General features: G+C 43.4%; 2 protein-coding genes across 2 annotated transcripts; both read right to left on the reverse strand.

Annotated features, from left to right (window-relative positions):
* Window positions 1–208: 208 nt before the first annotated feature.
* Window positions 209–7,662, reverse strand: LOC310810940 (sperm-associated antigen 1A-like). Its single transcript, XM_083678876.1, has 9 exons — window positions 7,239–7,662; window positions 5,495–5,594; window positions 4,404–4,556; window positions 3,558–3,715; window positions 2,747–2,888; window positions 1,892–2,018; window positions 1,514–1,672; window positions 907–1,257; window positions 209–788 (listed from the first exon to the last, which is right to left on the reverse strand). Exons 1-9 carry the CDS (start codon window positions 7,600–7,602, stop codon window positions 660–662), a joined length of 1,683 nt encoding a protein of 560 aa, XP_083535002.1. The 5' UTR covers window positions 7,603–7,662; the 3' UTR covers window positions 209–659.
* Window positions 7,663–8,676: 1,014 nt separating this feature from the next.
* spag1b (sperm associated antigen 1b) lies at window positions 8,677–11,440 on the reverse strand (the record flags this gene model as incomplete). The annotated part of the gene is made up of 9 exons (XM_083679433.1): window positions 8,677–8,814; window positions 9,436–9,542; window positions 9,661–9,791; window positions 9,952–10,057; window positions 10,204–10,316; window positions 10,560–10,630; window positions 10,723–10,839; window positions 10,924–11,083; window positions 11,298–11,440. The coding sequence occupies 9 exons, from the start codon at window positions 11,438–11,440 to the stop codon at window positions 8,677–8,679; spliced, it is 1,086 nt and encodes a 361-aa protein (XP_083535559.1).
* Between the last annotated feature and the right edge of the window lie 1,123 nt (window positions 11,441–12,563).

The raw sequence follows: 12,563 nt of genomic DNA on the forward strand, positions 1-12,563 counted from the left end.
ATAATAGGTCGGAAATGTACTGTGGCAGTAATCTTTTATGAATAAGCCCTAGACCTACGTCAGCTCAAAGAGTAAATTCTGTCAGAGGGAGCCATTGTATGAGCTTTCAATGCCTTCTAGCTGTAGTCAGAATTTACTTTACCCGCATTTATTCTGGCCGTGTAAAATTCAAACTCTTCAGTCAAGCAGCCCAGAAAGTAGTCATTCATTGATATGTTTGTCTTTCTGCCTTTAATTGGGTCCGTACACCAGATTTGCAGAAGGGTTCAGGGGCAACATTGGGGATATGAGCCTTGTCAGGGCAAATGGAACTGCCTAAGTAGATTGCTTGCAGATATCTTGTACAACTTATACATTGGCCCCTATGCACCAATACCCAGATAGCAGCTAATGGTTCTGAGCATTTGTATATACTGCCAGTCATCTAACACTAAAATGGGTACGGGTACAAAAGTTTTTCAGCAAAAGGTTTTAGAGAGAAAATACATGCTAATGGCAGAGCTCTGATATATCAAGAGAATGTAAAGAGAAAGAAAATGTTGTTTGGGTCCATAATATTGCTCTCAGCACATTATGCAGCATCTGAATGGTGAACTTGTGCCATTTGCATAGATCCTTATGTTACTGAGCTCATGCAGGTGGGCGCAGGCCAGCGATGGTCAGATGTACTTGTTGGCCAGGTTCTGCACATCGTTCTTAGTGAACTCCTCACTGTCCACAGCAGACAGGTGGTCAAACAGCTGAGTCATTTGTCGACGCTCGCTTTGCTCCAATAGCATCAGTACAACCTGCACAACACAAACATGTGAGTCAAGCTTAGCTTTACGAATGTCCAAAACACTGAACATCAATCAATCTCTGTTACATGCCAAACATGTACGAATACACAACAGAATCACATCTTACCGAGAACCTGCTTGCTTTATGTAGGTGGTTTAGATGTTGGTAGACTAGGTTAGGGTCCTTCTCTATGAGATGTTTGTCGAGTGCTTGCATGATGAAGTGAATGGTGTGTCCATCAAGCTGGTTGCTCAGATAGAGGGGGAGAGTCTCAGGTGGGACACAGCAGAGGAGGTCTGCACAGGCCGATATATTGCCTTGGGAGCGGGCAGCGTTTAGGGATTGGCCAAACTCATAGGCGTTGGTGGGCTGAAGGTTAATGGCAATCTCTCCGGAGGGGTTTTCAGACGTAGTTGGGACCTCCACACCAGCTGTGGTCCTGTCTGTTGTATCTGTTGTCTCCTCATCGCCATCGACCTAAAGGAGCGATAGAAGACACCTAGTGACCACCTAGCCAAACCTTTGCGGCCCCAAATCGCCATATATCCTACTGTATGTGTCTGCACAGCAGTTTGAGTTGAAAACGAGCACATTCAGTCATTGTAAACTCATAGCAGTATTTTCACCCTACACTGCACTGCATACACCAGTTGACTCCTATGAGAGATCTTTTATTTAACATAAAACCTCTCATTAACCAAAGCTCAGAGAGTCGTGGGAGTGCGTGGCCTACCTCAGTGATGGGCACGCTCCTCCTGGCTTTGGCCGGTGAGCCGGCTGCCAGACTCTGCCTCAGGAGTACCGTCACCTCCTCCAGCTCCTTCTCAGCCTCCTGCACGTTAGGGTCCTGCTGCAGCACCTCTTGCAGGTCAGAACTGCACGCAAGGTAGTCCTGAATAAACACACACACACAGATGCACGCACACGCACGCGCACACAGTGGTTAGACCCACACCCAGTTTTGTTGCATGACCCAATACATGAAAGCAAACAAACAGATTGAAATAATATGCCTTGTTTGAGTAGCTCTACAAACAGGTTCTCCAAGCGTAGATGGTAAACTAGAGAGTTTGATGGCTGAGCCCTGTGAAGAAACTCGTCTGTCTCTTACCTTGAGGCCTTTATTGGCCATTGCCCGTCTGTAGAAGGCCTTTTTATTGGTTGGCTCCAGCTTCAGAGCTGAGTCACAGTCGTGCTTGGCTTCAGCAAAATAATCCAGTTTCAGCAAACACAGGGCTCTGGAGGCAAGCAGAGAAATGTCGATGTAATCACAGGCTATCCTTTCTACCCACCAGAACAATGTCGTTCAATGGTTTCCTCAAAGTTGCCAATGGCAGCTACCACGGCATGCTTCTGCATTGTTCTTCATTTTAACGGCCACCACCACAGTAGTCTTTTTCCACACACAATTAAAATGTCTTGTCTTGATGAACCTGTCATTTGTCTGTCCTAATGAACACTCCTTATGTGTTTCTTGAGGGCGGGCAGCAGGCCTTTAGGCTACATGTTAACACTCTGATGTGGCTGCGCACACAGCTCTTTATGCAGTACAGGACGTGTACACAAAGGCAGCAGTGACTCATGTCACAGTGAACAGCCCTTCCTCTGTATACTGTCAACACTCTACCTTACTATTGTGAGTGTGGGGAGGGCAGGGGACAGAGAACAGGGTTCCCAGGAGAGCCCAGGGAGCCGCTGCTGCTGCTGCATATCTTTCTAGGACAACATACGGTCGCTATAATTAGGGTCCTGACAAAAAGGGAAAACACAGAGTGGTTGAAATGAGCAGCAGCTGCTTCCCGTGAGGCAGACTCACTCTGTCTCCACCTCTCTTAACAATATGACTAATTTGTCTCTCAACAATATGGCTAATTTGTCTCTTCCACCGAGGGACGTCATGACTCAGGGCTTGGCGTTCAGGGTTTCTAACACGTGTGGATGCGGTGGATGTGGCACGAGGCCTTACCTGTTGGTGTAGATAGCACATTCGTCTGGCCTAAGCTTAAGGCATTCATTGTACTTTTCCAGGGCATCCTGGAATTGGCCTTTCTTCACAAACTCATTTCCTTCTTGTTTCATTGACGTGAAGCGTGCTTCTGCTTTTCTAGCTGAAGTGAAAGCAGAACAACAGAGGCTATTGGCTAAGTATGTCATATCGCTGCATCGAGTCATGAATAATCAAATTGTTACATCTCATGCACACAGTACAAAAGGGAGGAAGAGTTCGTTAGTTCCCTGTTGCTAAATGTTTTTATCTGATCCTGTTAATGCCTTCCCAAAAGCAATCTCATTTTAACAACAGGCATAGAATTTGATGAGATTTACCAGGGTATCTTGCTCAAAATGGAGCCATCGTGCTAATTCTCTCTCTTTATAAAGCAGTGAAATAGCTATAGTCATTGGTAATTTGGATGTGAGAATCCAGTCAGTCACTGTGGGACGGCTAATCGATATGTTCACTGGTCTGTTCTGGGAAAAAGCTGGCAGCACCGTTCTTCCATTAATGAGAGTTAAAAATAACCACTGTGTGGCCTTGGTGCTCAGAGAAAGTGCTTGGTCAGGGAACACTGCTGATGTACCCTCTTACTGAAATTATACTACAGGACTCCAGCACCTCCTCTGCTACAGTGTGCTACGCTAGTAGCGCATAATATGAGGTTTGAAGGTTACAGCTCCGACCAGATGATGACTAATGGTGATGATTGGTGCTGTTTCCCGAGGTGTGTGTGTGTGTGTGTGTGTGTGTGTGTGTGTGTGAGTCTGGGCGTCACACACACCCGCGTCCTGGGCGGCCCTCTCAGCGCGAGCCTCGAGTATCTCTGCACTAGGGGGCTCCTCTCTCCTGTGCTGCTGGGCCGAGATTGGAACCAGAGGGATGTCTGGAAGCTTCTCTCTCCACTCTGTGCCATCCTGCTCTATCAGTACCCGGGTGATCCTAAAGTATAAATACATATGTTAGAATCAATACATACATAGATGCACGCACGCATGTGCTATCCTAAATGCACGCACGCACGCACGCACGCACGCACGCAGACACACACACCTTGTTATCTTCCTATTATATAACTGAAAGAGCAAGTGACACATAGGTGAACCAGGAATAGCTAGTTGCCGTAGCTACAGGGCAGCAGGTAAATCTGTCCACTGCTAATCACTTGGCTGTTTGTTTGGAGACTGTCTTACTGAGCTAAGAGGGTCTGTGACAGTTGAAGTATTTGTTTTTTTGGTAATATTTTATTCTACAGCTATTCTTCCCCTATTTATTTACCAGGTACTAACTAATAATATGGTAAAATTGTAATACCTGATAACTACATATCAATAACACTTGTTTGAGATTCATTAACTCCAGCACCACTCTGTATCAGGTAGTACCAATAGTATTCAATTCTTTGAAGTAAGGACCGGAAAGTATGCATTATTACTGTAATACTTCCTGTTAAAACCGGTTTAGTGCTATCTTAAACAGGGCTGTAAAATGTTTTACTGATTTACGATCACTTAAAACTACTTTGTTGACCACACTGCCAGATCTGACTGCATACATAACATTCCCAGCTAAGACAGTGAATACCAAGATGTTTAGTGAGCTAAACGGGGTTAAAGGTGAGGGCACATACCTATTGACACTGTCGTGGGCGGCTTGCACCCCTATGTCTATCTGCAGTACTGTCTTGTAATCCACGTAGGCCTTCCGGTAGCGCTCCAGCGTATCATAAGCCATGGCTCTGCGCAGGAGGGGCTTGAGGGAGAAGGGCTGGAGCTCCAAGGCTCTGGTAAAAATAGCATAGGAGAGGACAGGATCAGGCCTGCATCTCTACTGCCTGCCTGAGAACACTCAAACCACACCCTGTGTGTGTGTGTGTGTGTGTGTGTGTGTGTGTGTGTGTGTGTGTGTGTGCATGGTATGTATCACATTTAATCCTGCCTCCTTGACCTAAGTTACTTTGAAGCTGATTCTCATTCAAACAGGCCAGACCGTGTTGTTAGAGACATGCGTGACTGTGTGTTCTGTGTGTTCTGTGTGTTCTTAGGTTTTTCCTCTGTAGCATTTCAGCAGACTAGACGCTCCTCTGCTCTCTTAATTATCATTAAAAAGATATCATTAAAATAACAGGGTCAGAGTTGTTATGTCAAATGTTTTCACTGGCCCTTTTTTTAAATCCTGCCCAACAGAAGCTAAATGCTCCCTTGCAATTTGTGAGAATAAGACAACGTATTACAAAATATGAAGCAAACCCATGACCTTAACCCTCGACAAAGAACCTTAAGATTTCTACACGTACAAGTATAAACCAGTGCTGGGGTGGTGTACTCCCTGTGGCCCACCCACCACTGAGCCAATGACTCATCTCCAAACCAGGCACTAGAGTCTCTCCGTGGTACAGCTCCCACCCCTTCCCTGAGGCACAAGCTCTTAACCAGAAGTAAACAACACACAGCCTAATTAGATTTTTTTCCTTTTCTCTTGTGGTCAGGTCTATTGAAATTCTGGGATCCACTCAAACAGTGTACACAGTGATGTTCATGAGAATGTTGACAAATGGGTCAACTGTATTGGAGGGTGTGTCAGGCTTAGGCTACCAAAATTACACAATTACACTCACTGTACCTGTTGTGTTGGGTGTGGTAAATTGATTGAATCATTTCATAAAGACAGGACAATGACCCATGTTGTATGTGATAGTCAGATTCCTCCAGGGTCTCTTACCTTGTGCAGTCCTGTATACAGTCTAAGCTGTTTCCATCTTTCAGGTAGCAGGCAGCTCTGTTGGAGTGCAGAATACACAGATCCTCTGGGCTGTCGATCCCTACAAAACACAAAAGCACAAACAAACATTATACAAGAGGCACAACTCAAAGGCAGGCTAAGTGGGCTTTGAAATCCTCAAGCCTCTTGCGTGTTCTGAATCGTTTATTATGTTGTAAGAATAATGAAGAGGGGTGGTTCAATGTATCTTCCGTATAAGATTGTGCATGTAGAAACTTGTTAAATGCAGGGGAAGGTTTTAATGAGAATCAGTTTTTCTATTTGGCTTAGAAGGCTGAAAGACCTAAGGCAGATCCCTATCCTGTCTGGAAAGTGGAAATGTGCACTGGCTCTAGTCTGTAATATTAGTTACAGAGTTAATCAGTTTGCATTCTCAAGGAGCTTGAAGCTACACTTTAAAATGTTTATTTTTCTTCTTGAACGTCAGACTCACTAGACCTAATTCATTCAAAGCTGAATACCTGCATAGATTTCTTGTTGTTCCAAATGCTTTACTCACACAGCTGTAAGTGAGCTCTAGACATTCAATTAAGCCTGTCTCCCCAAGGTTTACAAATGTATAGGCTATCTACCTGGGGGACATTTTACATTTCTACTGTATCAGGCAGCTCTCGTACTTTTGGTTGATAGCATGAGCAGTGGAAAGGCCATTATTGCCACCACTGCAGGGACAAAGAACCACTGAGACCCGTCCTAAAAAAACTTCCTGTGGTGAGAAAAGCATGCTAGTCATGCGATGATGAATGTGTGACGCTCAACTACTCTCTTTTTTTCTCTTTCTCTATCGTAGACAGAGCTGGTATGGTACTTTATGATATACAATACAGTGATATACAAATGTGGTAGTATACACTTAACATATATGGTGTGTAAGTACAGGCCTCAGTCTACCAAGACTGCAGTTGTCAGTAACTTTCACAGAGGAGAGAAGTGCTGCGTTCAGGATGACAGCGCCTGCTGCTGCCTGACTGATATTGATGGGGAGAGGAGGGTGGGCAGGCTCTGGCCCTGGCAGTGGCAGCAGCTTCTCTCCCCAGAGCGATTTACAACTGCAGTTACCGGGACTCAATTTCACAGTGAGTGGTCAGAAGTCACATGACCTCAAAAGACCTGAGCTGAGAGGCTTAACTCAAGGCATAAGCTAAAACAGAGACACGGCAAATAACAGGCATTGCGATGCGTCACACGCTGCATCTTGATGTTACAGAGAACATAAATATGAATTCAAATCATATCACACTGAATCGCTAAATGCTGGTGTTAGGACTTGTACTGCATTAGCCTTTATGGTGTGACACAGCAGCGAGAACAACATTGCTGTTTTTCGTGCGAGCTTCATTATCACAGTATCAGCTGACCTTTGATTTGCTGTAGCCAGTTGCTGAAGGCACTGGCTTTCAATGGTATTACAACAAACAACATAGTACACTTAAATTCAAAGAAATGCTTGTGAAGTGATCTTAGTCTCTAGATTTAAATAATATCTAGTTTTGGGGATATCTATGCAAATGTGTGAGGTGGAAGCATGACCAACAGATCTGAATAGAATGACCCACTACGACCCACTATACATCACAATGCCAGAGGTACTATGGATTACATCACAACAACAGTGGGCTGGTCCAAAAAAAAACGGGTGGAATAAGACAAAAGCCACAACGGCGGCAGAATAACCAAAGCTTACCTGAATCTGTGAAGCCGGTGATGGCTTGAGAGTATTTCTCCAGTGCATCAGCAAACTGTCCATTCTTAAATAACTGGTTTCCTTCATTTTTGAGTCGGGCCAGAGGTGGTGGCAGGGACCCCGAGGGGGCGTCAAGGTTGCTTCCGTTTCCACCGGCTCCGGCTGCCTTAGAGCTGCCCTGAGCGCCAGAGCTACTCTTGCCTTCCTGTGTTCCGTTGGCCAGCTCCTTCTCTGCAGACTCCTGTGCCACTCGGTACTTCTCTGAACTGCCTCCTTTGCCTCGCCAATGGCTGTGTGAGTTGGTGGACTCTGTCTGTGGGCCCCCTTCTCCTCTGCCGTGGGGTTTTTTCTGCGCATTCCCCATGTCTCCCCTCTCGGCAGGAGCAGCGGCGCTCTCCCCTCCCACAGGCTGACTAGGATCAACCGGACAAGCTGTGTGAGAAAGAGGACACACCCACAGGACGCAGTCAGCGGTTACATCACAGTGGGGGGAGGGTTTGATGCAAAGCCACTTGAAAGGGAGTTCCAGGAAGCCACGCTAAACGGCAATGATGCAGGAGTGGGGGGTAGGGTAGAGAACAAGCATGGCACACTACGAAATGTCATGTTACTGAAGCTAGAGGTGATTCCTCTGTGGCTGTGATAGTAGGATGTTATGGAGCTGAAATTGACAAGACGTGATCTTTAAGGCCTCTGAAAGGATCTACGTACCATTAACATGAGAGATTTTACTGGTGGATTAAAGGACAAATCCTATGTCAGGCGCTTATAATGGGGGATTAAATTACCAAAGCAGAACCAAACAGACATGTACTTCCTTGTGTAAAAATCTGCATTCCTTGTTTTTGGAAAGGAGGATGTTACCCCTGTATGAGTTTTATTGGTGGTTGGGGAACCACCCCCTAGTCAGTAGACTAAGGAGCAGTAATTATCATTGTTAACCACCAAGATAATAAGCTCTTTGTTTGGTTGGCAGTCTGGCTTGTTGGGATCAGTCGCAACATCTTAGCTTATTAAGGGCTTGTTGGTCTGTTTCTCAGAGGACAAAGAACACCTAATTCAGTTCTCTGTTCTGACTTACAAGAATGCCTTTTGGTGTTAACATGGCTATATTTTAACTAGTATTAATACATGATTTTAATTTATTAATCATTGTTTTCTGTCTCCCTTATTCCAATGAATGGCTTTGACGTGTCAATTTTCATTCTGTTAGGAGAGAAAATGCTGACAGTCGAGTTGGTTTGCTGAGTGTTGAATAATAGATTATCTGCATAACATGTTTTATATATGAGTTCAATTTGATCTTCGCTGATTGATTAAAGTATATACCCTGTAAAATTGCCATAGACACATACTAATTATTTGAGGACCCTATCAGTTCACAGACTACTGGATTGGTGTGCGTCACTGAGCGTTTAAGGTAACATGGTTGGTACAATCACTCACCGTTCTGCTCTACCTCCTTTTCACCATCCTCGTCATCCTCCTCTACTTCCTGTATTAGGATCTTCTTGTGTTCAACTGGTTTTTCTTGTGTACCTTCGCTTATTTTCTTGTCCACCTCAATCAGAAGTTTCTGTTGGCCAGGTTGTAAGATGAATGAAAAGCACAAAAATAATCTAAATACATGTTCCTATTAACCCATTAAGTGAAAAGCAAACATCGTCACATGTTTTAAGACCAATGAGATGCAAGGTAAAAGATGCAGCGGGTGCATGACAAATCTATTACATGAACAAATTTCATAGATTTAAAGGGGCAATCTGGGATTGGTACATCCATTTTTTTTAATTTTTTTTATTATTATTATTATTATTATTATTAATTTATTTTTTTTACTTTTGAACGGTATATAAAAGGAATGATGAATGGTATATAGCCATTGATTCTTGAAGAACATAATTCATAAAAACACTGTATTCAAAACATGGTTAGAACTCTAATGTTGATCTCATGGATGGTCAGTTCTTGAAGTGATGGGAAGAAAGCTTTGTTGTTGTTTGAATCCCAGATTGCCCCTTTGACTGTTCTTTGGAAAAGAATAAACAACATAAAATGTGAGATAGAGATGTATTCATATAATTTCAGGCAACTACAATGACATCTACTGAAGAAACAGAGGTACTGATGCTGTCAATAATTTTGTGGAGGAAAACAAAACAAATTGCTGTCAACTCTTATTTGATGCCAGACTTACAGTGGCCATCATATTTTGTGGTTCAGCTTGAAGCACATTCCTCAGGTCTTCTGCTGCCATCTGGAAGTTGCCACGCTGCTTCTGCACTGTGGCACGGCGTAGCAGAGCTTAAAAAAACATGCAATATCACAACCATTGTAAGAACATAACATGGTGAGGCACGCAATATGTAACATTGATACATTAGTATATTGATTACCATGGTCTTTATGTGGGGAGCAGTACCTTTCATATTACTTGGCTCAAGTTCCAACACCCTCTGACAGTCATTCAGGGCACTGTGCCAATGCTGGAGTTTGATCTCTGCCTGGGCTCTATTGTTGTATGCAGCTATGGTTGGAATTACTGCTAGACTCCTGTAATGAACAGAGAATAGAGACAGGCCTCATTTAACACTTATGGTTAAGACATAGGAATTCAACCCATTGAATACGCATTCACTTCATATACTGCGCAACTATGATCAGTAAATCCTTAGTGTAAAAATGTTCTTTGACTGGGGTTTAAGGGTCTGACCTTGTATAATATGCCACTGCTTCTTCAAAATCATTTGCCTTGAAAGCCTCATTGCCCTTATCCTTCTCTCGATTGGCACGGACGACTTTCTCCTGGTCAGTCAATGCTAAAAAACAGTTGTTAGAACATACACATTCTGTTAACATACACATTCTGTTAACCTACACATTCTGTTAACATACACATTCTGTTAACTTAACTGTGCATGAAAGGCAGTAATAAGAAAATAAGGTGACCACAGATTTGTTTTACCTGTAGTGTTGATTTTGCACTTGATTTTGGAATGGCCAGGGTTTATATTTGTGGGGGAATAGTTTTTTTTTACATTGCCATCAATTTCAGCACATTCCTTGTCAACATCAAACCTGCAATACATGAGAAGAAAGGTGAATACCTGCACACTGTTGGGTTGCTTCCAGTGTTTTTATGCAACAACATTTGAACCACTCTCCTTGTCCTAGAACTTGCTTTTCATTTGTCATGATATACCGTACACCCTGAACTGGTGAAATATGGATTTGATGTGCATACATAAACTGCCTGCAACTGTTACCCTTTTCAGCACCCGATACTCAGTTTACAATAGAAAAAAAGACGCCTGAACTCACTTGTCCCATTCTTTATAATCACGAGGAAGAATCTTCTTGGAATGTTTTTTCTGTCCATTTGAAACTGCAGTCTGCAACAGAAGTCATTGTTGATTCCAGACATTGTTTATCCTCCTGTCATAGAAAACTGAATCTGACTATTTGTTGGTTAGAAAGACTTTACCCGACTGAGAGAAACAGAGCAATTCGAGCCACGCACTGGGGGAACATTTTCATCATCATGAAATAATGATTGCTGTTTCAGTTCAATTTCACTCATTTTGGCCTCTCTCTCCCACATCTGTGAAAGTGAAACAGTAAAGTGGATAATGATAGTCTGCCTGATTGTGATTTTGAGGGTAATTCATTGTCTATTCTGTATGACCTTCAGCTCGTCTGTGATGTGGCTCCATTCATCTTTGGAGAAGCTGGCTGCTGTTGCAGCGGGAGTCTCCTTTCGAAGGGCCCGACTCTTGGGCTCCAGTCTCTCCAGATGACTCTCACAGAACTGAATCAGATGTGGATAAATTCCCTCCTCTCCGGATCTGTGGTAACATGGTTGGCACAAAACACATAGGCATTCACTGGGACTTTAGCAAAACATAATTTTACTGCATTATAAGATGCATTGTGTATTGTAGGTGTGATAACCAGCAGCAGTTAATCGTTAGGTCTAGTTCTTTACTGACTGTTGTACTGAATTCAAACCACACAGTATTTCCCACATTTAAAAGTTCACTTTGTCCCTGAATAACTTACCTCAGCACCATCAAAATATTTTCCAGGTACTTCACATCAGTGCATTTCTCAATGTACCCATAATCCAGATGTTCCACTGGAACTGTTTCTTTAGTTGACACATTTTCTTGCTTCAGAAGTGAGGACACAATCTCGGTGCTCATAGCTGGTCGATATAGGATAATCATTGATCAATATAAATAGTTTACAGTGGCAACACGTTTACAACTGTAGCCATCTTGGTGACAATAAATTAAGATGCTAACTTAGGCAGGCTTGATAAACTACTAGTAGCTAGCTAGCTACTTCAGATAGTGAGTGATAGAAAACAATACATTGTTGATTAACTAGCTTTGTTAGTGAACTTACCTCTAATCTGTCTGATTTCAGCTGTTAGTATCACAAGAAATACGAAACAACAAAAAAGCTGGATACTGCTAGCCTACCTGGTCAGTAGCAGCAACAAAAACACTAGCTACAAGCGTTGAGTTGCTATGGTAACCAAAGAGACTGCCGTGAGGGGGTGTTGCGGAGACCCCGAACTAGATATTTTGCAGCTGTTAATCATGTTTATGTATTTATTTCACGAATTAGCGGTAACCGACGTGACTAGTGTATAGTTTGCATCTCATGTTTACCTTTAAAAAATATGTTGATGAAATATGTGAGTGTTTTCATTTTTTACACTGGCGGAAACACGTGACACTGGCCAATCAGGCTGATGTGCACCAAATTTGAAACGTGGCTAGTGAGCAAACATTCACCTTCCTCAGCCAAACCACAACACCAAAGCAAGGACAGGACAGGACAGGAGAGGAGAGGAGGCGTACACGGGACGAGGGTCTCTGGAATGAGCCCAAGGTGTACCTTTTAATTTTACCTTTTGACTAAAAGTAAGTTAACCTCAACATATATCAAAGTCACTTGAACGTATACTCCAGAGCCTGTAGGCGTCATGACTTGACCACCGTAGCTGGCCAAGATAATACCGTTGCGTTTTGTTTGTGTTGGTGTTCCGTTTGCTTGCTAGTGTGGTCAACCACCAAGCAAGCCAGAGGAGTGGATTAATAATGAGACTCCAGGGAGACAAACACGTTTAGCTTCTCCAGAGGTGGAGTCTGTCCCAAGGTTTTGGCGGCCACACCGAGGAGTTTGAGCGGGCGAATGGTAGTCATGGGAGTCATGGAGATGTCAATGGCGGAAAATTCAAAACTAGACCAGGGGATTTAAATTGTTATTTACAGCACGCGCCCACTTAGCAACGATGCGAATGCGATGTGCTTGTTC

This window comes from Argentina silus, assembly GCF_951799395.1.
Source record: "Argentina silus genome assembly, chromosome: 10".
Lineage (NCBI taxonomy): Eukaryota > Metazoa > Chordata > Actinopteri > Argentiniformes > Argentinidae > Argentina > Argentina silus.